Genomic DNA, 26,331 nt, shown 5'->3' with positions numbered 1-26,331 from the left:
CTTGTGTTTTACCTCCTTCTGACCACCACAGTCACGTCAGTAGCAACCGGTAAGTCAGCAGCATCCGAGACGGCTAATGACGAATTTCATATTCAACACAGAACCAACACCATCTTTTCTCCTCTTTCACCTCCCCTCATCTGCATTTCAATTCTACTCTATTTCCTTCTATTTATCTCATCCCCCTCTTCTCTCCTCTCCTCTCTTTCACGCTGTGTTTGTTTCTCTTTGCTGGTACCAGTGGTGTATTATAGCATTAAGTGGACAAGGTTTTACCTGAGGGCACAGACGCAGGGTTGAAGGGAGAAAACAGTTCCGTGGGAGGCTGCAGACCCAGCGAATGGTCAAGGGTGTTGGCTGGAGAGGCGGGAGTCTGTGTGGGTTGTGATTGGACGTCAGGGTTAAGGGAAAAACAACAGGGGCAGCTCAGTGGAAATGCTGTTGGGCTTTTCTGGGATGTAAATCACAAACTGTGTGCGTGTTGGACAGCTGCTCACCGACGGAGAGGTGATGTCAGGAGGCGTGGACATGTCTCCGAAAATCTCTAACTGGTTGATATTCTGAGAATCAGAGAAAGCACAGAATAGCAGTCAGGTACTAGAACAATGCTGCGAGAGTATGTACATTATCTGAAGCAGATCCCAGTCCAGTGCAACATGCTTCACACACTGCATGCAACACGTAAAGGCTCGTAAAGTTTGCGGCACCTACCTGAGCACTGTGGCAGCAACACAGGGGAGGTTACAGAGGGGGTGAGGAGAGATGGAATAATGAGATGACATGATTGACAATGATGACATACCTACCAAGAGTTATCACAGCCTTTGTCATCTACTCCCGATAAAGGTGCTTTCCAGGAGCTCATCTAAATACCCCCCCCCCCCCCCCGCATCATTACTGTACAGCTGTCTTCTTCTGGACAAGTCATTAATGTTTCCCTCTTGTAGAAGACGTGTGCTGTGCCTCAGAGGGAATAGCTATCAAAGAAGGCAGCCTTTCTATTTGATCTGAATTTGTTCTGTATCGTTCTTTGCCCCTTCTTACACAGTCTCTCCATGATCCTCCTCTTTGTGTCACTCCCTTTTCACACATTAATAATATCTTTAGGCCAGGGGCAAGAGAAGGGAACTATTTTTAGTCGATAAAGGAATTTAAGCCTTGAATACATGGTTCCGAGATTTGCATAAATCACAGATGCGGATAATTTCTTTAGAGATAATGAATGTTCTTAGAATATCGTCCCTCTTGTTCGCTCACGTAGGTCACACATAGACCACAAAATACTTTCTGTCTATATCAGAAAATGGATCAGTGAGCATGGTGTTTTACCATCAGGGATCTGGATGGGTATTCTGGGCTAAGAGAGAAGGGGGCGAGGACGGGAAGGAGGCTGTGAGGTGGACTGTTGTTGCTGCAGAGTCTAGCGTAGCAGATAAGATCAACTCAACAAGACGATAAGCTTGATACTAAAGATACGCAAAACGGTGCATCCACAGGGACTGATAACAGGAAGTACATGGGAGTGAATTCATGAAACACATTCTAACAAACACTCTTCTTGACCTCAAACACATAGTGAATTCCCTCTAGTTTGTTACTGAATGTTACTGAAGATTCAATACCACAGAGGCATTGCTTATGTTCTTCAAACACAGGAAAAATGTCGCCGGAGCGCGTGTCCGAGCGGCACAGGAAGCTGGACGGTTATAGACTTTCTGTCCACTTTCTGTTCACTTGACTCAATGCTCTTCACGTGGGGGGGGGGGGGGGGGGTCAGGTTGCTGTCGTTACCAGAGTGTTATGAATGCTTTATTAATGTGCTGTGTGCGTGGAAGGCCTCAGCGCGCGGGTCTGCAGGTGAGAGGACCACCACCGTCTGCTCCCCAGCCACCGCCACACTTCTCTGACAGCCGCTCTGACCTTTGTGTCTGACTTTAAAAGGACCTGCGCTCTGAGCTGGCGGACTGTTTTTCTCCCTCGCGATTGTAAAACCTCACACACGCCAAGGCAGGTGTGGACACGCAGGTGCACCCGCACACACAGGGCCACACTCGACTCCTAGCTCAACCTGGTTACCATGGCAACAGCAAGGTTGCATGTTTTATTCATAAGTGCTATGGGTCAAGATTCGGGGTGACTTACAACTAGAGAAGAACCAAAAAAAGAAAGTGGTGCATTGACAGACCAGGACGTGAGACAGGGACTCATCTGAGGATAGACCAGCTTATGAGGGCTGATGGGGTAACGTTGACGATAATATGTTCCTCATTAAAAAAACACTAAAAACAGGAAAACAAAGATTGAAGAGTGCTCTGCTGTATATGGCTCCTTACCTTCCCCAGGCCTAAGTCTATCAGATCTGCCTCTGCCGGCTGCTGCTGCTGCTGCTGCTGCTCAGTTTGTTCTTGTTGGAGGGGCTGATCATGGACATGATGGTGCTGAGGATGATGGTGGTGGTGGGGGGTGTTTTGCTGTCCGTTCTGCAATCGCAACCCCAGTGTTAGATGGCAGGTGGGATGAGAATGCGCTCACACACACACACACACAAACAGGTTAGTCAGTTTGCACACACTCAAGAGGAGGAATGAGGCGGCAGAAGGGAGTGAGATGACGTGAGGCTAATTGAAGAGGTCTGCAGGTGATCTTAGTCAGAGGACAATCACACACACAGACACACACAGACACACACGCTCCGACACAGAGCAAGGTTCTTGTCTCTAGACTAACGGACCAAGTGAAGATTTAAATAGGTTTAAAGCTCATCCCTACCTTTAGCGTAAACTACAGCACTGAGCTTGGGTTTAAACCCCCTTTGTGTTTCTGTAAAGCCTGTTCCCCTTGTGTCAGGAAGCACAGTGTGAGACAAATGGAGAGGCAGATACAGAAAGCAGAGCTGCATTATACAGCCCAGTTTTGGAGTTGTATTATACCAATGAATCTCTGAAATAAAATTCAACTTACTAACAAGTATTGTCAGTCGAGCAAAAGTATGTGTTTTTCGTACGCCTTTGCGCCATTCAATTATTTCAATTGAATGTGCTGCCATGTTTTTCACCCATTCCTGACACGTGTGCATAAATCTTCATCGACTGTATGAGAAAAGAAAACGTCTTTCAGCTACAGCAGAAGGATGATGGTTCGTGGCAGAGCTTTCTCCTGTGGTGTCACTGGAAACATAATGAGCAAGTTGGTCTGGCAAAGCAAGAGCGTTTGGTGCACTGCAATATTGCTGAGTACATTCTTTTCTTAGGATGAAAGCCTGACGTATGGCCGTCATTAGGTGAAAGTGAAGAACAATAACAGTTTGCCCAATACTAATCAGCTCTGGAAATACTGGGCATTTTTCTACAGGATGAGTTGTTCTTCAGCTGGAAATATGAACTCATAATGGTTTATTTCAATCTGGATATTATTTCTGGAGTATTTAAATCTATCTGACAGTTGGATTGAAGCACACGGCACCTCCACCTGCTCACGGCCCCACTCTGCTGCAGCCCATTCCTCTGGTTTCCTTCCTTCACTCTCCGGCTCCGTCCACCCCTTTCTCTTTTGCCCTGCCAATTATCCCTGTGTGCCCATTAAATGCTCTCGCCATCTCTTCGGGCCGACCCTTCATCTTTATCAGCGCCGCTGCCACCTATCAATTAGCCATCTCCAGGGAAACGGTAAGTACCTGTGCACATGTGTTCTGCATACAATTAACGCAGCCCCTTTAATTAACGCCACTCTGCTGACCTCCTGCCGTGTGACTGATCAGGCAGGCACACGCCAAAAACACACCAAGCCCACCTGTCACAAGCAAACACACACACACAAACTCGCAGCTCAGAACAAGACACAACACTGTGTGACATGTCAGTCAATCGCTTGCATTCTCTCACCAACTCAGACGCGGAAAAACCACACACACACACACACACACACCGACACACACACACACTTAGAAGGCTGTTTTTACACAATCATTATTTATACTAGAAGCTCGGCCAATTTACACACATTTGGACATCACATCATATCATATCTAAACCAGTGTTTGAGCAGAGTCTATGTGTTTGTCTGGCTGCTACTAATATGCTGACCTTTACATGAGTAAAGGAAGCGAGGGCGTCTTTTGATTCAACACAATCTCTCAGTTCTTAGTGAGTCAAGAACGCAGTAGATTGAAATTGTGTGTGTGTGTGTGTGTGTGTTTATTTTATTGATTTGTCATCATTCAAGTAGGTGACAGAGTAGGAGAAGAAATTGCTGTTGACAGGAGGTCAGGTTTTGCCAGAGGTATCATTTCATCTGAGGTATAATGTGTGTGTGTGTGTGTGTTTATGTGTGTGTGTGTGTGTGTGTGTGGTGTGTGTGTGCGTGTGTGTGCGTGTGTGTGCGTGTGTGTGTGTGTGTGGTTGCAGCAGTGATCTCATCTGAGCTACTGTCCACTGTCAAAACCTCTGCTGACAGGACAATGAACCTCTCCTGCCAATGCAATAAACAGTAAATCCAACCTAATAACAATTGTCAGAAAAGGGAAGCAGCTTGTGGTCAGAGCAGGTGCACCTGCAGCCTCCACACTGTGTAGGCAGAATAGGAAGAATGAGGAAACATCAGACTGCAAAGTGTTCTCAGATTTAAAAGGTAGTGAATGCAAATGCAAAACCTGCAGTCACTTCAAATATACAGTAATATCAGACTTTAGATTTGTGAAATGGATCATATTAATTCTACTCATTATATAGTTCCATGACTCATTTATCATTAAAGTAAAATAATAGATATTATTGGAGTTTATCTAAAAGTGTATTGCCAGCAACAGAAACACTGTGCTGTAGTTGTTTTCACTAAATGGAAGATATTTCAGTTATCAGTAATTCCCCCGTTTCTCCTTGAGGCTGAAGTGAACATCAGGAGGCTACTTAAATTTCCAATTTACTGTGGATGCAGTATTTTGACATTTGAGCTGGTGTGACGTGATTCAGCCCATAGAGAGCAGCACAGCAGCAGCTTCCTGTCCTCTGCGAGTCTGGATTTATCTTGAAAGTACATTAAATTATCTTCAAATTACAACAAAGGTATATCCAAAACACAAAAATAATCGTCACTGTCTATTATCCATTTATGTTTCTCTGATCCAGGGTTATATTTACTCCCTCTGACTGAGAGACTGGGAGGCTGAAAAGACTTGAATCGGCTGTATTCAAACCAGAATGGATGACTGGTCCAATTGGTTGCACAACAAGAGAGAAAAATTGGATTTGTTCATGTTCAAACACCGGCCAACGCAAAAGCAATTCAAATAGCAGCATGTGTTGTGGGCTGGGTGAGGAGAGAACAGAAAATACTGTGGTGCCTGTAAGCTTCTTACCAAAGATGGGGATAATATACAACCAGGAAACTGTGTGACCGATTCTCAGTCTACCAAATTTTATCGAGCAGGATTCTGACTACCAGTGGAGACAAGGGGGGAGTCTGGTTTTAGCTGAACACACACAGAGGTGGCAGGCTCTGGTTGGACCGAGGGAAGAGCCACAGAGCAGCAACATGAGGTGAAGTGTTGACAGAGTAACACGGGACGGCAGCCTGGGTATTGTGACTGTGAAGATTTTAGCAGATTAAATCAGGCAGCCATATAAATAGCATCTTTATAGGCGGATAAAGAGCAGCTGAGTTATAGTGCAGCCTGACAGTGGTCAAGGTCATCTTTCATTATAACCACTGGCAGTGATAGCCAATAACAGGAGCTTAAGGATACACACATACACACACACACACACACACACACAGACACACACACACACATGACCCTACTCAACTACACACAAACACACATAGAGTTCCCCTGCAAAGACTCACATATATGCATGAACAAGGTGAAAACCTATTAAACGTCCGGAAGTATAAATTCAGAAACATGAGGCCATGCACATTTATAGTCAGTCGTATAACTTACATCCATTAAAAGGAAGATATGACAGTGAAAAAATGTGTCTTAACACAGTCTGGGATAATGTCATGCAGGTTTTTACTGGATTCGACATGGGCAAACGACAGCCTGGCATGCTTCACTGCGTAAACAGACACGACACACACAAGTCCAAACACACGTACAGTATCCCAGTTCACTTTATGCAAGGAGCAGGCACCACGGAGCATGAGGAGAAAGGCACCAGCCACCACAGCTACAGCACAAGCAGAGGAGTAGCACAGCACACTGCACAAAGAGCACTGGGTCCCAGCAAACCTCTCAGGGGGAACATTACAAACACACTGGATCACTGTGTGGGAGATCCGTTAACAGGAAGTGGAATCGCCGCAAAATTAGAGCTTCTCGCAGCTCTCAAGAGGAGAGAGGGCACCGAAAGGGAGAATGCTTTAGACTCGAGTGGGGCAGCTGAGAGGTTTATCTGAGAGGGGGAGGCAGGCTGAGGAGGACGTCGGGACACACGGGCAAACACACGGTCACTCACTGGGTGTCGCTTTGGGACGTCATAGACCCCTTCCTTCTGCTGACTGGTGGGAACCTAAACAATCGTCCAATAACGTCAGGGCAGCCGAGAAAAGCCTGTTACCTCTGGATTAATCAAGCAGTGAGACGCACGGCACTGTGACAGACTGGATGCGGCTCTGGAACAGGGCTCTTCAGGAATCAAATCCATCATGAGCAGAGTGTGGCTGATCGTGCGTGTGCATGTGCGTGTGTGTGCATGTGTGTGTGTGTGTGTGTGTGCAGGAATAATCTGAATTAAAATCTGTAAAGTAAAGACTCATCTACAAGACAGATCAGTAAACTACCGGCCTGCAGAGATGGTCCCTCTTCCTCGCTTTCTGCCTAATAAAGAATGGATAAGGCAGCTTATCACACCCGCAGACATGTAATAACTCAGATAGTCACACACACGGAGACATGTAATATCTATGTCACGCAGCCAGATAGATTTTTGACAGTGTGTGCAATGAGAAGAAGCAGCGAGAAGCGATGGCAGGACGCTGATAAATATGAATCATGGGACTCCCATGGCTTTGTTTCTCCTTACGTGACACAATGTGTGAGATAAAGTTTTATTCTCTCCTAGATGGATTGGCCTAATCAGAGTGTGTGGTAAATGAAAAAGGGCACTGGTGAAGAATGTGGGTCTCTGCCGAGCACAGTCGGTCCCATTCTTCTTCCTCCTCTCCTCTCAGTGCCTTGTTTACTTCTTTCACATGTTTATTTCTAGAGGCTTCCATCTTTATTCATACGTTAGCGCCTCAGTGGCTGGGGGCTGGCTGAGACTCACGTTTCTTACTTTCTGATATGTGTGTGTGGTGGGGGGGGGGGTGTTTGTATGTGTGTGTGTGTGTGGGTGTGTGCATCTCTCTGTGTATGTTTGTGCACGCGCCAGCCCTCTTTTTCTATTTTCAATCCATTTTATTTAAAGATCAAACGAGAGGCTGGTGATTAATCTTTCTTTCCCCCCGCTTTCTTTCATCTCCTCGGGAGAGAAAAGAGGGAGGGGAGGCGAGAAAAAGAGGAGGGGTCCGCCTTCCAAACAGGACGGGAATAACCTCCACATCCCCTCCACTTGCACCCTCCCCCTCTTCATCCCTCAGAGGTCTATACCCACGTCTCTGAGGAGTGCACCCAGAGAAAGGCTCTTCTCTCTGGGGCATATAGCTTTAGCTTCCCTCCAGAGAGTGTTGGCTGGTTAGCTCTCTTTCTGTCTGTCTTTAATTTCTTGTACTTATTTTCTACATGTGAACGCTGAAGGTGTTATATTTAAGAGCAGGCCACAGTATATATGTATGTCCCATTAAGGACGGATGTATCTGGTGTCTATTGATCAGCAGGTGAAAGATTTAATCTGCTCAGAGGAGCTCCTGTCAGTAGCCGCAGTCCAACGCTGACTACAAGATGAGGACGACACAACTCAGACACAAGCAGACAAGACAAGCCTGTGAATACCTGATAAATGCCCTCTTCCGATTGGTCACGGATGGGCTCGTGTCCCGCCTCAAACACAATGTACTACAACGTCAGCAGCAGAGGGATGAGAGGAAAAACGAGAAGCAGGAGAGAAATTGGAAGATAGAGAAAATTAAGAGAAAAAGTGTTGTAATCGTAAAAAGGTCATTCATCAGACAGCAGTGTGAAGAAGTTCTCATTAACAAGCAGCTGGAGACTAGATCCTGGTGACACAAGGAGGGAAATTTAAGCAGCAAAAAACTTCCAACAGTGGCTGAGAAAAGTAACACATCTTTCGGCTGATCATGCACCCCTACTGGCAGACGTGCACACAGACGCACGGCTACTGTCCCATCCCATCCTCCCGTTGACTCCACACACACATCTGTGGACGTCTGACCCTCCAATCTGCCCCTGTCGTGCTGTCCCCACACTGTAACCACACAGGGGCTGTCTCCCCACAGTGCACACAGAGAGGAGCAAGCTGACGGACAAGAAATGAAGCAAGTTGACAGAAGCAATGTGATTGGTCAGAAAAGTTACCTGGTACACCGGGTCCTCCAGATCCTCCTCCAGTATTGTCTGCAGGTGATGCGGCGGCAGAAAAGAGGGGAGAGAGAGATCATACAGGGAGGAGATGAGAGGAGCAGAGGGGAGAAGACACAGGAGAGGGAAGAGGCGGGGAGTTAGGCTGGCGGAGTAGAAAGTGTGGGCGGTAAGCACAGACGAGACGGAGCAGCTTCCTGGCATTCACATATTCATTTGAGCAATCATCAGAGAAAGGGACACAGCCAGAGAGATAAAGAGAAACTCAACAGCAGCTGTGCAGAAGTCAGAACGGAGGGAGGTGAAATGAGCACAATGGGCAGAGGATGCCCCTGACGACACCTATCCATGGGTGCTCCTCATTCAGGTGGATCTGTTCTTTCTAAACCCAGCTAGACCAGTTGCATATCCTTGTATGTAGCTTTAAGACTGGGTAAACTTCGCATGCTTCTCCAGACCTGTGCGTCTCAATCACAATCTCATTTTCAATGTGACAAATGAAATAAATCGTGATTAGATGTAGTTTGTTTGGTTAGTAGCGTATACCCATAACAAAAAGTAGCGTTTCAGACAATGGTTGACGATCTAAAGGGGAGCCGTACCCAATCAGATTACAGCTTGATTGTCCAAAACAACAATGAAAATAACACTGATGAAGATTCGGACCCAGAAAATGTTACTGTTAACCAAGGCTCCGTTAGTTAGAGGTGTGTTTGAGGTGGAGGAAGAAGATGATGTCATGAAAATCATGTCTCTCTATGTTTCCGAAATAAAAGTTTTTGCAAATATTAAGGTTTATTCATGGGTTAAGTCCAACTTGACTCGTCTCTTGGATGACGTTCATCACACTCAGGGCAGATTGTTAAGGTAAGTGGACAGAAATACGGTAAGAAAGAACTTTAAGTGTACCTGGTAGACGGCCTGTTCACACTGCTTGTCTTTCTGGGCCTTCTTCTCCATCTCTTCTCTCTGCTTGATCTCATAGATGAGTTGGAACAAGTCCCGCAGGTCCAGAATCACAGGCTCAGCCTAGGACCACAAGGTTACATTATCCACCCACACAGACACTATACACACACAGCTTAATCAGAACTCGTGTACTGAACCCATGCCTTGTTATTCCAGTTACGTGGCTAATAAAGATGACAGAACCTGCCGTGCCTCATGACATGAAAAACATCAGGTCCTCATTCACTCTCCACTCACACATCTGCACAATCACTGCCAACTCTGCTCCTCCTCTCGGCCTGGATCAGACAGTCACAAGAGCAGATACAAGCTTCTTTTGTCAGGGGAGCAAACGTGCCGACAACAAACCCAACTCACAACTTATAACAACTGTCATATCACGACAGCAGAGAGTCCTACAGTACAACGGTGTTTCAGACCCAATCAATTATTGACTGGAGCGACGTGGAGTGCACCTTGAGTTCACAGAATGAACGCTGCCTTGAATAACGTCTTTGTATTTCAGTGTTGTCTTCCTGCTCATAGGAGGCACTCTGGGGTAATCGGTGGCTCCTGCTGAGCCAACAGTAAAGCAGTCACTCTGTCAGTCTGAGATCCTCTGTGCATTTGACACTACATATTAATCGCTGTCTGTTCTCGGCATCTCTCTTCTTTTCTGCTGCTGCTCGATCAGAACTTCTAGGTAACATGAGAGGTGGAAAGCTGAGACAGGCAGCGGATGTTACAGCTGTAAAAGAAGAAAACTTTAAAGATGATCTAGAGGAGGAGCGGGCAGCTCATAGGACCACTGAGATGAGATACCCTCAGTTTGGCACACTTGAATTAGATGACTGATCCACAGCCTATGCCTTTAGCGAGGAGTATTTTTATAGTAAGTGGTAGTGATAAAGAATTTTACTGTGGACAGACACACTGTACTATTTAAATCTACATTGATCAGAATTTCTTTACCCATATTTAATTCTAGAGTTGGTTATTGGTTCATTCATTTCTTGGTATATTGAATTTTCCTCAACTCGTCTCTTCAGCCAAAATCCGTTAGTGATTTTCTACAACCTCCAGAGAAAGGGCCTGATTGTACTGTACAAGGGGAGAAGAGATATCTGATATCTTCTCCTCATTCATTTGGAGTTGTTGAACCCTGGAGCCCTGGAATTTAGTCTTTGCTCCTCAACTCTGAGGGTTTCACACCTTTGATTGACAGCACTGATATTTTAGATGGACTGACCAGTGACGGCTGAAGCACTTGACCATAGGAAAGGAGGCCGTCCCCTAATCAGAAGGTTTGTGACAGAAAAGCTAAGAAATATATGATATATATAAGTGCATTATGTATATAAATATTTAAGTGCTGTATAAGTGTAAAGAGTTTTGAGCAGTCGACTAGGAAAGCAATAATTTACCTCTTCTTAATCTTTGACTTCATTTATTTTTAATGTGCTGTTGTAATGATTTGCCCACAGTATCTGGTTTCAAAGATATCACAATAAGAGATACAATAAGTAAAACTGTAATAACTTCTTTAAAGATATTTGACACTTAATACTCCCTACAAATGGGATCCAAGGTTGCTTTTCTAAAATAGAGACCCATTTATAATAATCATAACTGTAGCTTTTCTCAAAGGTTACAACAACGACGTGTCTATGAAATCCTTCCCTGTACATAATTAGTGGACTTCCACTGCTAAATAAAACATGTCTCTCTTGTGCTGACACTTTAGAGTTTAGTGGTAAGCCAATTACTTTAAAGTTTACCCCCAAATTGGCCTTTTCGGAACAACTTTAAATCTCAGTCTTCATGACAGAACAGAGATGCTCCGTTAATTCACATCAAAGTGGTTACTTTCCAATTACAGCCGCTGCCATAAACTCTCTGCCCCCACCCTCTCGTTGCTCCACAGCTATACACTGTGTGCGGGTGATGGCTGCACGGTTCAAATGCTGAAAACGGGAGAAACATATAATTGTGACCTTTCCTCTGGCACACATCAGGTAAAAGACTGATGAGAATTTAGCCTTGTGCTACACTGTGGGGCAGCAGGGTTATGTTGGTGAGCAACATTATTCTGTGTGCGGCTTGTTGTAGTGCTGTTGAAGCCTGATTCTGCCCACAGTCCCTCAGAGTGTGTGTGTGTGTGTGTGCGTGTGTGTGTGTGTGTGTCTGTGTGTGTGTGTCTGTGTGTGTGTGTCTGTGTACCTATCTGTCTAAGTCAAAGAGCAGCGTTTCATGGCCCTAGGAGGATGGATATGCCATTAGAGCTGGTGACACACACTCAAATCCTCATCGACTCACTATGGGGAATCAATACGGCTACAGAGTGAGCCAGCTGGATCCAGACTAAACAAGCCAGACACATAAACCTAACAAAAGCAACAACAATCATATCAGGTGCAAAAGGCGACTCAAGATAATATACACAATGTAGCTGCAGGACTGAACATGAATCTGTCCACACACACACTCAGAAACACACACCAAACCTATAGAGCTCTACAGAGTACACCGTTTGTTTGATGAACAGCGCAGAGGGGACATGAGCTGCTGTTCGAGGGTCCTTATCTAAATGTCAAGAGGTTCCTGCTATTGAGAAAAGACCCTGATGAATCACACATTAACCTGCACACAAAGGGTACAAGGCGAAACGTGCGCAAACACAGCCGTTACTCAAACACGCACGCACACAGACAGACACTGACCGACTGTGACGTCTTGATGGCCATGAAGCGGTGGTTCCCTTCCTTCCCGCAGACGTAGCCGAAGGCTCGGTGGTCCGTGATGTCCTTGGCAATGTAGGAGATCTCGTGGACCGCATGGTGGTGATGGAGGACCTGAAGGAGGTGACACAGCCCGTTTAATAACTCACACAGAGAAATTCAGGCCTTGTCTCACATAAGCAAATAAATTAAAAACTCGTTGAAAATGAAGTATTCATTAAGGATTTTAAAAGGACCTTTTCAAATTTAATGAGCTTTATGTATATTTTCTGCTTATTTTTTATTTTTATTTTATTTGACCTTTATTTAACCAGGAAAGTCCCATTGAGATTAAAAACCTCTTTTTCGAGGGAGTCCTGGCCAAGAGGCAGCAACAAATAACATATGTCCACTCACAATATTACACTCACAACATATAAACAGAAATTAAAATGATAAAAAACAGTTACAAGTAAATTAAAATTCATAAAAAACATCTACAAGTAAAAGAAGTGGTCTGAAATGCTCTCATCGTAGATTTAAAAGCGTTCAAAGAAACTGAACTGTTATCTTCTCTCTGGACCCTGTAAAGCACTCAATGAAAAAGTTGTTTGGCTTGTGCCACTTCATGAATAAAGAAGATTAAAGTAGATAGAGATTGGTAGTTGGTATCAAAAAGTTCAAGGTATGAACGAACTCTGTCACGCAAACACACTGATGAATTCCCCAAATTCCTGCACAAAAAAAACCTGTTGGAAGCTGAAAGATAAATCTGACACAAACTCCCTCAAGGGTACAGGCGGAAACAAACCGTCTCACACCGAGACCTTGTATCCTAGCTCCCCTGCCCTCTCTAGTTTAGCCTGGGTGGGGAGTGCCAAGCTGGCATTGCCTGTGGCAGATGGCACTGTTTTTCCTGAGGACAGAGGGGGGGGGGGGGGGGGGGGATCAGTGACAATCACAGCTCGGCAAGCTGTCGACTTGATCACTTCATCTGTGCCCTCGCTCTCAAAACCCATTCACACAAATACACACACACACAACTTAATATTCAACGGCCCTCTGTTAAGTCACACTAAATGTCTGCTTTGTTGTTACTGTGTATGCCAGCTGCATGCTGGGAGCAGAGACACACAGTCAGCATAATGACCCTGTAGCTTTTGAATGCATGCTAGGGGTTGGAGCGCTATGCATCAGAGGCTAAACTCACACATCTGCTGGCTCTGAAGCTAGTCCAGAAGTAACACATGGCAGAGTATAGTGAAACCAATTTAACACAGGGGCACTGGCACGCACGCACACACAAATGCACAAATACACAATGACACACTGAGAGCCCCAGCAGAGATAGATAATTATTGTATGAGTCATGTCTTCTAAATTTAATAATTATAATTAGAGGAATGATTATTATTATCACCACTGACTGACCTGAAATGACAGCTAAGCCACTGCATGTACACATATACACACATGTACACACACAAACACACACATGCACACACTCAAGCACGCACACACACACACAGCTCATTGGCAGAGGTTGTGGAAGAATTATCTGTGGGTGGGTGGTGAGGTGACAAAGAGCGACTCTGATTCAAAGAGAGCAGAGAATGAGATGACTGCATTCATTCAATTGTTCTGTCTCGTCTTGGAAGCAACTCCAGCTCAGAGTATAAACAATTTACATACAAGGGTAGTAGCTACAGTACCTAGTGGGTCAGGTGTGCTTTGAAGAAGCCATCTTCTGATGTCGCGATTTAACAAAGGGCAGAACATTTTCCGCAGGGATTCTGGTATAAGTTGTACCACATTTTCAAAGATTGGCCGGTTAACATCCATGCATTTCTCAGCAGGCAGGATTTAGGACCCTTTAACCGTTTGGTTTTGGTGTTCACCAATAAGTTGGAATAAACTGATGTTAAGCTTTGCTTAAGTATATTCCCTTCATTTACGGGCTGTAAACACCTGTTGTTCTGAGCTGTGATTTGACGAATGTTATTATTCTCATATCTCTATTGTGACATTTGTTCCAACGAGACTGCAACCTTAATCTAAACGTGTTGCATCATTCTTGGTAAAGTTTGGACTGAATGGCTAGAACCGACACGTCTGGCAGCATCACCTATCACATGGAGTCCAAAGTTGCTTAAAAAGATGCACTCTCTGGCAAAGTGTTTGCAAAAACAGGTGGGTGTATCAAAAAGTCGATACTGACTGTGTACTCTCGTCTCTTCTCTGCAGCACTGTTGATATGCACTAATGGTCGGTCTCTCTCACACACACACACACACAGAGAGACGCACGCACGCAGGCACGCAGGCACGCACACACGCACACACACATGCAGTGTCTCTGAGGGACTGTGGGCAGCATGCCCTTCAGCAGTTGCTGGCCACTGAACCAAGATATCCCCCGTTACGCTGGGAGTGGGGAGGGAGAAGCAGCAGGGTACCGTGTCTCTCTCCTCCCTGCGTTTCACATCTCTCCCGGGGGGTAAGACATCATCACGACCTGCAGAGGCTGTCCGGTCTCCAGTCAGTAGGTCAGGACTGAGATTAACAGTTAGCTTTGAGGCCTAATTAGTTCCTATGGCACTGCTGAACTTCTCATTGGACATGGTACAATTTGTGCCCTCAGGCTTGACCCTCTACTGTAAGTGGGCGGGTCTCTGTTAGCCAATATCAATATAAATGAGATGAGACTCAAATGTATGGAAGAGTCTGGCATCGGTACCCGTTCCAGTTGCACCTGATTCTCTCCATGTGTACTTGGTTGATAAAGTCTTTTCTGTTGGCTGAACAGGACTAATTCAATCTTTCTGATTTGATTCTCTGAGGGAGCAGCAGGGCGCAGCCCTCCACTCGTGTGTGTTCTTGACCTGACGTGGTGCGGCAGCCCTGACAAGACTGACAAAAAGGGTTGAGGAAGGTGGGTGTGCATATGTGTGTGTATGCGTGCATGCATGCGTGTAGAGAGAGAGAAAGAGAGAGAGAGAGAGAGAGAGAGAGAGAGAGAGGGAGAGAGAGAGTCTGGTCTGCCCTCTGCTAGATTAATGTCACCCGTCTTCTTCTCCTCCATCTCAAGCACCACCTCCATCCACTCTGCACGACCTTCCCTCCTCCAAGAGAGAGGCCATCCATCCAGTTGTTCACCCATACATCCATCCACCCATCTGGCTGACTGATGCACAGGAGGGGAATGAGACTGTCAAGATCCCTGAACTTCAGCAGCCTGTCTCTCTCTCTCTCTCTCTCTCTCTCTTACTTTCTCTCTCTCCCTCCCTCCATCGCCATTAGGAGTGGTTGAAGGACTGATAGTAAGGACAGCATATCTTTATAGTTAATATTAATGTGCAGAGACAGAGGACAAGGTCTCCCTGTGGAGAGCTTTACCTTGACATATGCGCACTGATTCTGCACCTTTTCCTTTAACTCTCTGTCTCCATCCATAGCTTTCATCCTATTCCTGTCTTTTACACATCTTTGTTTCTTTACACCTTCTCCCTCTCTTATCTTTGTTTCTGTTTGTTCTCTTCCACTGCTTCTCTATTTTGCCTTTATATATCTATCTCTATTTCCCTCTTTATCCCTCTCTGTCTTCTGGTACCTAGAGTTTGAGGCAGCAAGACGGAGAATGAGACAGAGAAATGAGGGTTATAAAATGAGGGATGAAGGACTGGACCTGTGAGGGATGAGTTTGGCCCCGCAAGCAATATGGCTGCCATGTGGGAGGCCGACGGGTCCTGCCTAATACCCCAGACTTTTGAGTTATACTGCTGTGTAGCGGCTACACACTGACACACACACTGACACACACACACACACGCAGAGTCGCTGACAACCAGCGCCTGCTGAGGTGTAAATCTCAGGCTTTGCATGTCGGCCACTAAAACCAGGTATAGACCGGCGAGCTTTACATTGAATCTGGACCAGATTACATTCACATCAGTCGACTGACAGCCAGAAGAAACAGAGGGAAACCGACAGCTCTACATGATGACACTAACAGCAGATGTTTATTGTGCATAATGCTTATAAAACCAGGCTGTTTTCCTCCAGCTGCTAATATAAATAAAAGAAAGCCAACATGCAGAGGGAAATTTAGAAAGCCACAGTGTCAGGCCCATTCAATTTGATTTCTTTAAAAGGTTCTGGGATTAAATGAAGCATTCATTGGACATTAACAGTAAAAGAAAGCCAAATTGTTCAGTGAGGTTGTCATCCATCCAGAGCACCAAGTATCCTGGGAAGTCTCGGCAGGCAGCATATCTCTTGTTCAAGGAAACAGTGACAGTTTGGGGACTGAGCCTCGATAATACCTGTCACAGAATCCTTGAATAAGAAATTAAAAAAGAAATCACTGCGCTCCACTGGTCACTTTCCCTTGAGCTGCAGGCACATTCATTCTGCAACAGGATTTAATGACTGAATTCACCGTTCGCCTGTCCAAAGGGTTTCTCTTGGTCCTGTAGTCGTAAATGTTTGAGTTCTCATCGTCAGCTAAATTAAGACAAACTCCAGTACAATCTTTGATTCCTCTGGTGGGGTTTTGGCAATTCTGAAATATCATTGGCAGTGGGAAAATGCCTAAACTGAGAGTTACCTGGCAATAATGAAGAAAGAGGAATGATAGCAGTCGGAAAGCAGAGCCTGAATAGATCTATACTTGGGACAGAAAATCAGCCATGTAAAATGGAATATGCATAATCTGGAGCCTAGTATGAAACCAGAGCTGTCCCTGTTTGCAAAGAGGCAGACAATGGGATAGCCATGTTCTCTCATCTACTGAGGTCTTGTTCTCAGGGTTTCAATTAGGGCCTCCTGATTTCCCCAGGGGGCCCCTCCCTCTCATGGAGATGCCTCATTAACAGAGGAAACACAAACACAGGCCTGAAATGCTGCATTCAGGTGCACACTCCCACACGCACGCAGGCACACACACTTACCCCTGACTTCTCATCAAAGATCTTGATCCCTCCAAAGGAAACAGTCAGAAACACCTTCTGTTTGTGATCTCCTTTGGACCGTGCTGCAGCAGCTATACCCTGAGGACAAACACACACACGGAGCAAATAACCATGTTAGAACCAGGACTGAAACTTATGTAGTGTGTAATACGAGGATGCCTCCATAAAGAACTTCCCTTTGGGCCGTCTCTCGATCTAAAAGACAATTTTCCTCTTGGATTATCTTTCAGTCGTCAGTAAATGTCAATAAAAATAATAATAATCTCTCAACAACATCAGTAATAAACATCACAGTGGCGTCAATTTCCATCAGTCACGCAGAGATAAAGCCACTGCACAAGATGGGTATTTACAAAAATGACCGGGACAATACAAAGTGAAGATTCTGAAGATATTACATTATTCAAAGACAATATCTGATAAATAACAAAACAGCCTTTCACTTAAGAATGTATTTGACTACTGGTAAAGGAACAAAACCGAACAGTTATAGCAAGATCCCTAGTTTGAAATTAACACCAGTATTTGAGAAAAACAACATTCATTAAAAGCTATTTAAGGCAGTAAAACAATTGTCTGTGTAATATATCATTAAATAATATATAATGCGTATCAAGCTACCTTTGCTTTGATCAGTCAAATGCAAAAGCTTTATATATATCTTAAACTGTTGAAAGGCATTATGGGAAATGTTGGGAATCCATAACTACAAAAGCAGACAAGGAGTGTGCTGTAAAAAAAGTGAAATCACAACTCCTCATGAGCACCTCATTTGAATTCACAGAAGGCATACTGATTTCAGGTAAGTGTGTCTAAGGGTGGAGTTTTCCCGTAACGTGCATAATGCGTGGGGCACAAAAGAAGACAAGAGAGCAGCGAGGTTTCAGAGAATAGGAGGGAGTCGGGCTATGAGAGGGAGGAGCAGTACGAGAGAGGAGGTGGAGAGATCAGAGAAAAGGAGTTGATGGATTTCCTGTCTGAATAAATGAGGAGGAGGGGAGCTGTTTGATCAATGAGCCGTCTATCCTCTCCATACCCTTCCAGGCCTCGGCTGCATGGAGTTTTCACTACACATAAACAAAACATAAATGTAGTTTCCTCGATTCAAATATATTCCGACATAAATTATAAATGTATCTGGCTGTATTTGGACCTCATATGTTACATGTCAATTAATAATGAATAAGAAGGGAACATTTATTGGAAAATAAAGCAAATCTAGGCTCTGTGTAAAGTTTTGACTGTTTATTTCAGCAAAATTATTTACCTATGTGTTTTCCATTTACATACTGCAGTAAAATATTTCACAAAACCAGCTTGCGCATTAGGGATTTTATTGACGAATTAATTTAAAAGTGTCCTGTTTGTCCTCACCTTTATCCACCCCCCCATCTCTCTCACCTATCATCCAAATTATTCCCTGCCTATGTACCTTCTCTCCTCTGCTAACTGCCCCATCTGTCTACCTCTCCCTCTAATTCTTTTTGTCCTTGAAAATGAGACATTTACCCCGAACCCCTCTCATCCATATGGTTAACCTCCGTACTTCCCCCCCGTGCTGATCATCGTCGTCTTCCCTAGAAAATACAACGTCCTTATTTTTATGTTAACTATCATTTTTATTTTACACCTCTACTCTGGCAATTTGCATAGTCAAACGGCAAGTAACTACATGCACGCGCAAATACACAAAAACACAGTTGTGCTGTGATGTACAACACATGCATATTTAAAGCTTGAACTTAAATATGCATGTTGTTGAACTACTTGTGGAACGCTAAGTTGGCTGTTGATGGGGCTTTTGACGGTCATCTTAAATTATTAATCCTCCAGATTTAGTCCTGGCTCACTACGAACATGCACAGACGCATGTCAGTGGGGTTGGGTATTGTTTGGGGGTACAGATTTGTACACAAAGTTGTTTTCAAACATATGCAGCATGTCCCTGTGTCTGAATCCTTTCACATGGAATACAACCACACTTTTTACCTTTAGGCATTTTGTTGTTGTGTCGACTTGAGTGTGAAGTGGTTACTAGCTAACTGTAGGCTAACGTTACGCATCGACAGAGCCGTCTAGAGTGGGCTGCCACCAGTTAAGTGTAATATTAACCAGGCACGTGCTGTGATGTTAATGTTGCCTGTAAGCAGGGTAACCATTTCGGTACAGAGCACAGGCAACAAAATGAGGCATCGAAATCTGCATCATGAGTCGGTCTGATCGGTGCCGGCCCTGTGGGAAGCGGTGCCTGATTAACACCAGATTTCAGAATCGAACCCTAGGTGTTAGTTAGGAGTCGGCTCTTAATTGAAGACCCAGCAACAGAGACAGAAGAGAAGAGGAGACATTTGTCCTTACCTTGAGCTTCATCATCGAGTCCTGGCAGAGTTTGTCTCCACGGGCCGCGGTGACTTCGTCCAGGCCGATGAGCTTGGCCTTGTAGCGGACGCCATCGCCCTTAAAACGTCTGATGAGAGCCACCTCACTGCGATCCTGCCCTGCAGACACACACAGAGACACACACTCTGTAGAGTACAGTCCATCTTCCAGTCAAGGACCTCCATTCACCTCAGACTTAGGCTATTACCTCAGGATCATCAATCACACAGACCACAGAACAGCACTACATTCTTCTGACAAAAAATACAACCGTACCACAGGTCACGGCTTCTGATGTTGGCGACATATTATTGTGCAACCAAGTCGGATTGGAGCGGTGAACTGTGGTGTCATACGGACGACACCGGTCAATATATCCAGATGCTTAAATCAATGAAGTTTGGAAGGACTAGAGCTGCAGCTGCTCTCCGACTCCTTTCTTCTGCATTTTGCTCTTATCTCCCCCGTCTCCCACAGTCCTCCCCCTCCCTCCTAACCCTTCATTGTGTGGTGGATTGTTGGTATTGTGCTCATGCATTCGAGAGTGCCGGAGACACTGTGCGCATGTTGACCTTGCTCTTGTCCAGGAAGTCTCAATGTTATCTCCTGATGTGACTACAACACGCATCTTCACAGACGACACAACGCAGAGGAAGAGAATGGCCACTTGTGAGGTTAGACTCACTTGCTCTTCACCGTGCTCTCGCCACCGTTCTCTCATTCGGTCTCTTTCCCTGACCTGCAGTGCGCAAACATTTCATCATCAAATATTGTATAGAGGGAACATTCATGCACCCGTGTGTGTCTCTGCACTTTGTTTCTCAGTGTGTGTGCACGAGCGAAGGACTGCAAGAGCGATAGTGAGAGGGAGAAGCATAATGATAATGCAGCATATTCAGATAATATATTGAGGCATTAGTTCTGTACTCTATAACAGCGTGACTCTTGGAAGGTCATAGTCTGAGTGATGGAATGGTCCCACTCCTCCTCTGCTCATTCTTTCACACTCCCTCCATTCACAGAGTCCCCACAGCACTGCAGTGTAGTAGAAATGAGCTCTTTAACCACAGGCGAGAGCATCGCTTTTATATGAGGCTATTGAATCATCTCTCTGTCCGACACTAATCTCCCACCTCCCTCTGCTTTGTCTGCTGGCCCACACAAACATTCCCATTTGTAAATATGCATTTGCATCACCTGAATGAAGTCCATTTTACACTGGAACAGTTGGTCAATGTTTAAGGGTATTTAAGGCTATAAAAAGCATCATTATAAGATAATTAACTCTGTATCATGCCACACATTGTGAAATCCTCACACACACACACACACCAATATGGTGCAGATGAGCTTGTTCCTTTGAGTCAACGCACACACACACTCAGTGTCGCCGCTTTGAGTAAACCGACGACATGTACACGTCAGAGTCTTCAGAGACAAACGAGCTGAGGAACATCTGTCTTTATTTTGGAGAGAGCAAAGAGAGAGAGAGCGGCGGTGCAGCTCGCTCTCTCTATTGTGTCACGACTCATTTTGGATGAGATGGGAGCGAAGTGATCAAACCACCAGAGGACTGTTCTGTTCAATGAGCAGACGACATTTAAAGACATTTAAATATTGCCTTCATTAAACCTGAAACAAGCGTGCACCATGCAACAGTCAACAGCTATAAAGACCCCCCCACACACACAAATCTCTTCCCACTGCTTCAATAACATGAAGTGTGCCACGGCTGCTGTGTATAAAGGATCATACTCATATTTCATTCACATGCAAACAACAGCTGTCTGTCAGGAAACCCAGTGTCTGTAAATCTCTTTGACTGCCCGTGGAAAATCAAGCAGGAGACTTTAATGTCATACAGTAAACTCCATGACGACACTTTTATGTGAAGTCGACGACAAACTTTTAAGAGTTCTCTTGTAGAACAAGTTTTGTTGAGCAAAGTGAAGTTTTTTTATATTTTAAGCTATGAATTGTTTATAGCTCCGATTATCTGCTGATGGACGGAACAGCGTGGAACAGGTGGCAGGATGTGAGCTACCTATTAATCCCACAATCTGCTACGATCCCAATGTCCAGGGACAAATTAAACAGTTATGTTTGATTCAACTGTGCAGCACAGACATGGATTAAATGTTTGAGGGGTTCAGCTTGACAAAAATATTTTCCTTTTGTATTTATTCTGACTTTGTACACATTCATTCTTTCATAAATGTTAAATAGTCTGCAGTGCAGCGCTTCGTTTGTGTGTGTATGTCCGTTCTTGATGTTAATGTGTGAGTGTTAAATAACGCTGAAGGTGTCCTACTGCTTTTGGCTCACTGGCACAGTGGTTTTCATTTGAGTCTGACATTTAAGACCTGCTCCCGCCATCTGCATCCATCACCATTACTGCTGCTATACTTAGCACGGCGAGGAGGAGAACACAGAGAGCAGGGGAAGTCGAGAAAAAGGCCAAGAGGAGACGAAAGGGAGGGAAAGGTGGAGGGGTCCGCAGTTACTTTTCCTCCTGAGTGGTTTATATTACTACCTTTTGGGGACATGTTCCATGAAAGACCTCCCTGTGTGTGTGTTTGTGTGTGTGTGTGTGTGTGTGTGTGTGTGTGTGTGTGTGTCAGCAGGGGAAGCATTCAGTTCGCTGTAATTAAATGTCTGCTATTGCTGTGACCCCACTGAGCCTCAAACACAACTAATGAAAGAATCCCCCATTTCATCTGTCATGACTGCTGGCGCGCACGCAAGCATGCACAAACACGCACAAACGCGCACACACATACACACAAGCTTCAGGATATCCTTTATTACGCTTTCAGAGAAACAACTATCCACACACACATGATCACGCATGTCCCACCTACCAACACTAATGAAAGAATCTTCTGGTGCATCTTTCATGGTTGCCTCACATGTGAACACACAACAAACAATCTCTAATGTGTACAAACACACAACACAAAGAGTTGTAAAGCTTGAATTCTGCATTCTATACCGTTAAGCAGATTCTACCTTACAACTCGTTTATGTGTGTTGTGTGTATATGTGTGTGTGACAGTACTTGGTATGCAGGGGGGGTTGGACTGTCTGTCTGAAGCAACAAGCAGAGAGGGAGGGAAGGACATAAAGCGAAGAGCGGAGGATAGAAAGGAGGAATAGAATGTGATGGATGGATGAATGAGCGAGGTCTCCATTGGATAAATGTCACTCAGGATTAGAACATTATGACAGGCAGAAAACCGGAGTCCTACTCGTACACACACACATCCACAGGTGATAGATGGCCGGTGACTGCTGGTACAGTGTGTATAACCCTTCAGGGAAGCCCTAGGCATCGCCCCGGGCAAATGTAACCTTCTGCCTCCCACGTGCCCCCCTCCATCACTCTCTCTCTACCAGCTGATTCCCCCTATAACCTCGTCTCCTCCACGATATCACCAGCGCTGCTTTACCTCTGCATGAATCTGGCCTAGATCACATATAGGAATTACTTTCTACCTCACCTTTTCCCTTTCTCCTTTTTTCTCTTACACACATGTGGGACACCGGCTGTCAAGGACAGTTCCAGTTTACTTTATCACCTCTTAGCCAAGGAGGTTAAGATTCCACCCTTCGGTTTGTTGGTTGGTTTGTTAGCAGGATTATTTAAAAACTACTGGATGTATCAACACGAGTTTTGGAATTAAAAATGACATAATCCTTGATCAGATCAAGGATTATTTATTCTCTCTTTAACAGTGCGATATATACATTATCAGAGAATAAATCATGGATATAGATCTCGATTGTCTTGATCTACTGAATGTCAATGTGCTTTCATAAGGGTGTCACAGCAAATGACTAGATTAGATAGGACCTGATAGGTAGGGAAAGTCCTAATGACAAAAAATAACACCCAGGTTCTATGAAGATGGATTTTCCATTTTAATCACAGATCAATCCAGTTACCTTGTCCGTCTTCTTCCCTCTCACGGGTTCTGAAGAATAACGTTTTGCCACCCATTTTATATATGTCTCCGGGATTAGAATTTGTCTTAAATTATTACAGTGACAGACAGACAAAGATTTCTGGAATTAGTTGATTGATTACCTCATGCAGTTATTGTATAAAATATTAAACTTGTGCTGCTTTTGGATGGATTTAGGTTCTAATATGTCCTTACACAAAATGAATGAGCTGCTGAAGTATCCAGGTGATCATCAATGAGGCATTCAAGCACATGCTCATCATCCAGGCTGTAGATTGAAGTCAGGTGCACGGGGTTTGAAGTGTAAGGCAATAGCGTCTAGTTCGTTAATTTCATTAGACATAATAGAATAAAAGTGGAATCGTGGCTTTGGTTTCATTTCTGATTCGTGACAGGAAGTTGTAGACCTGATATGTGTATGCCTCAGAAATGATGTTAGTGGATCAACTGCTGATGCGACTCTCAACAGCAGCGGCTCAGTGTTCACTCATCTGTTTAGTTTCAGCAGACCTGTGGTGTGTGCAGGGGTTGGTATAGTGTGTGGAGCTTGTTTCACTGTGCTCCAGATGAAGCAGCACCCAGAGGCTCTTAACTACAGCTGGGATGGTTCCCAGCAAACACTCAACAGCACATGAGGGAACCCGCCAGTTACTCTCCAATTAATCCTGCTACTAAACCGCGCTGCCGAATGTTTATTCTTGAATGGGAACGTGTCTCTGATAGGTGCAGAAAACACAGAAGCAACCCGACACGTTCAGATGAGGCACTCACTCATACTCACGCTCTCACACACTCTTTTAAACCCACAAACAGCATGTGCCAACAAAACAACAAGTTTTCCCTTCAGCTCCGGGTTTAATTCTGGCAGATTGATTTGGCACACCGGAGCTTTCACTTGACTGAGGATGCGCACATGCTACAAATGCATAAGCATCGTTGCTGAAGTGAATCGCCGGGTGTCAAATGAGATGATAAAGTACCGTTGCCACTCATCAAACAAATGAGTGCTGGGCCTCTGCTGATGTGTGTTTTTTCAGTTTTATTTGCAACATGACTGCTCTTGTGTCCATGAAACCAAGATCTTTCTCCTGAGCTCTAAGTCTGCCACTAAATTATGCAAAAATTACACAGAAAAATGACACTGTGCCTGTAGGTTAGATTTTTCAGCTTTATCATTAAGACCTATTTGGCATCTATGCAAGAAAAAAGCTGTGTGACTCAATGTCTTGAAACAAGGCTTTAGAGTTGGACTAAGTGAATTGAGACATTGGGCCAATCTGAAGTAGCTTGATTGCTGTTATTTTCTTCCTCTGGCCTTTGTCTGGATCTCAATGACATTCTCCCCTTTCCCCAGTTCCACCACCCAATGACCTGGATGACGGTCACAGCTGTGTATGCATTAAAGTGTGTGTGTGTGTGTGTGTGTGTGTGTGTGTGTGTGTGGAAACATCCACACTCTTTGACAAGGTCGCTGACAGAAAATATTTGACCGAGATGGTGACAGTTGGAGAAGACACACACCTCTGAGGACACCTCTGAGGTGTAATGTTAAAGGTTATATGTTTTTTGTGAATGTAAAAGTTCTGCAAAGTGTAACAGCCCACAGTCAGCAGTAAAGGGAGCTCCTCTCCCCCACAGAAAACACTGCTGCTGAAGCTCTTGTCAGTAGTCCGGCCAGTGTCACGTCATGTGCCTTCATGATGCCCAACATTTGCATAATGTAAGCCGAGTAGCTTGTCTGGGATGAGACGCAGTAGCAGAGACTGACATTTCCTACACGCAGTGGAAGCTGTTGACCAATCACAACAGAGTAGGCCAGCTGGCCAACCAGACCAGGGCTTTATCGGGAGAGAGGAGCAAAGCCCAGCATTTCAGACAGAGTCTGAAAAGAGGAGCCGCATAAATGGACACAATGAGGAAAGTGAAGGGTTTCCCGAACATTACAGCATGTAAAGCTTTTCAAGGAATAACACAAATATAAGTTATGAACGAGAATATGCAAAAAATGTTAAAAGTGGTCTCACACTGAACTACAGTCCAGTAGACGTTTTGATGAAATAAATATCCAGTATTATGGGGGGGTTGTCCAAATCTGTATTCAAGACCGTGGTCTTTCAGTTAGAGAGCAGGAGTTATTAATTTCACCTTCAGATTTTCTAAAGCACTCGCTTGAAACATCAAAACAATACCTGGCATCCTATCGGTTGGCAAATTTTGACGGAGGCACCAAATATTGGAAAGCAGCAGAAAGAATCAAAGAGCACAGGAGCAGATGTTTCTCATTGGCACAAAAACGGCATGAACGCAAGAAGCTCTGAAGCAGGGTTTGTGTAAGCGAAGGGTTTTGAGTGAGGGCATTACAAAATATGAACGCTCTTGAATGAAGATTGGAAAAAACATACATGTGTTAAATAAATCATCTGCCTTAAACCGCCTGTTTCAATGGTAAAATCGAATAAATAAGAAGGCCTTTATAAAATATCCTTTTTTCAAGCTTGAAAATAGTGAGTTGTTATTTTCTAACTAAATCTCTAATCTCTACCAGGCATTTTTTGGTGTGTTGTAACAGAGCCATTGCCTGGATGGATTGTGTGCTTGTTATTTTTTTCAGTGTGTTGATCTTTGCATTTACGCACAAACCCACTGGTGATCTTCATGTGCACTAAGTGGAATTTGACCTTGAGGGGATGCTTGTGAATGCAAAGTGCAAACACCACAACTGCTCTGCTCTGTGCCTGTTACTTGTCAGCATTGTTGCATTTACAGTTGCAAAGTTGTTATCACAGCGAGTCCTGGGTTTATTATTTTCACCCGAGCGAGATGTACAGTGCGCGACGCAAAAAGCACCCAGCTGCTACGAGCAAAGTGACATGTGCT

The 26,331-nt window shown here is 44.6% G+C and overlaps 1 protein-coding gene across 1 annotated transcript in view; it reads right to left on the bottom strand.

The window, feature by feature from the left end:
- The window catches only part of dab1a (DAB adaptor protein 1a), a 251,276-nt gene that overhangs the window by 9,037 nt on the left and 215,908 nt on the right, over positions 1–26,331 (bottom strand). Inside the window, exons 6-15 of the mRNA XM_062395920.1 lie at positions 19,469–19,608; positions 17,090–17,188; positions 12,145–12,276; positions 9,386–9,505; positions 8,474–8,512; positions 7,931–7,993; positions 6,456–6,509; positions 2,334–2,480; positions 498–560; positions 277–373 (exon numbers count right to left, since the gene is read on the bottom strand). Coding sequence (XP_062251904.1) covers positions 277–373; positions 498–560; positions 2,334–2,480; positions 6,456–6,509; positions 7,931–7,993; positions 8,474–8,512; positions 9,386–9,505; positions 12,145–12,276; positions 17,090–17,188; positions 19,469–19,608 — 954 coding nt within the window. The remainder of the gene's footprint in view (positions 1–276; positions 374–497; positions 561–2,333; positions 2,481–6,455; positions 6,510–7,930; positions 7,994–8,473; positions 8,513–9,385; positions 9,506–12,144; positions 12,277–17,089; positions 17,189–19,468; positions 19,609–26,331) is intronic.

Source organism: Platichthys flesus, chromosome 9 (assembly GCF_949316205.1).
Source record: "Platichthys flesus chromosome 9, fPlaFle2.1, whole genome shotgun sequence".
In the NCBI taxonomy this organism is placed as follows: Eukaryota; Metazoa; Chordata; class Actinopteri; order Pleuronectiformes; family Pleuronectidae; genus Platichthys; species Platichthys flesus.
This window is presented reverse-complemented; position numbering and strand designations above follow the sequence as displayed.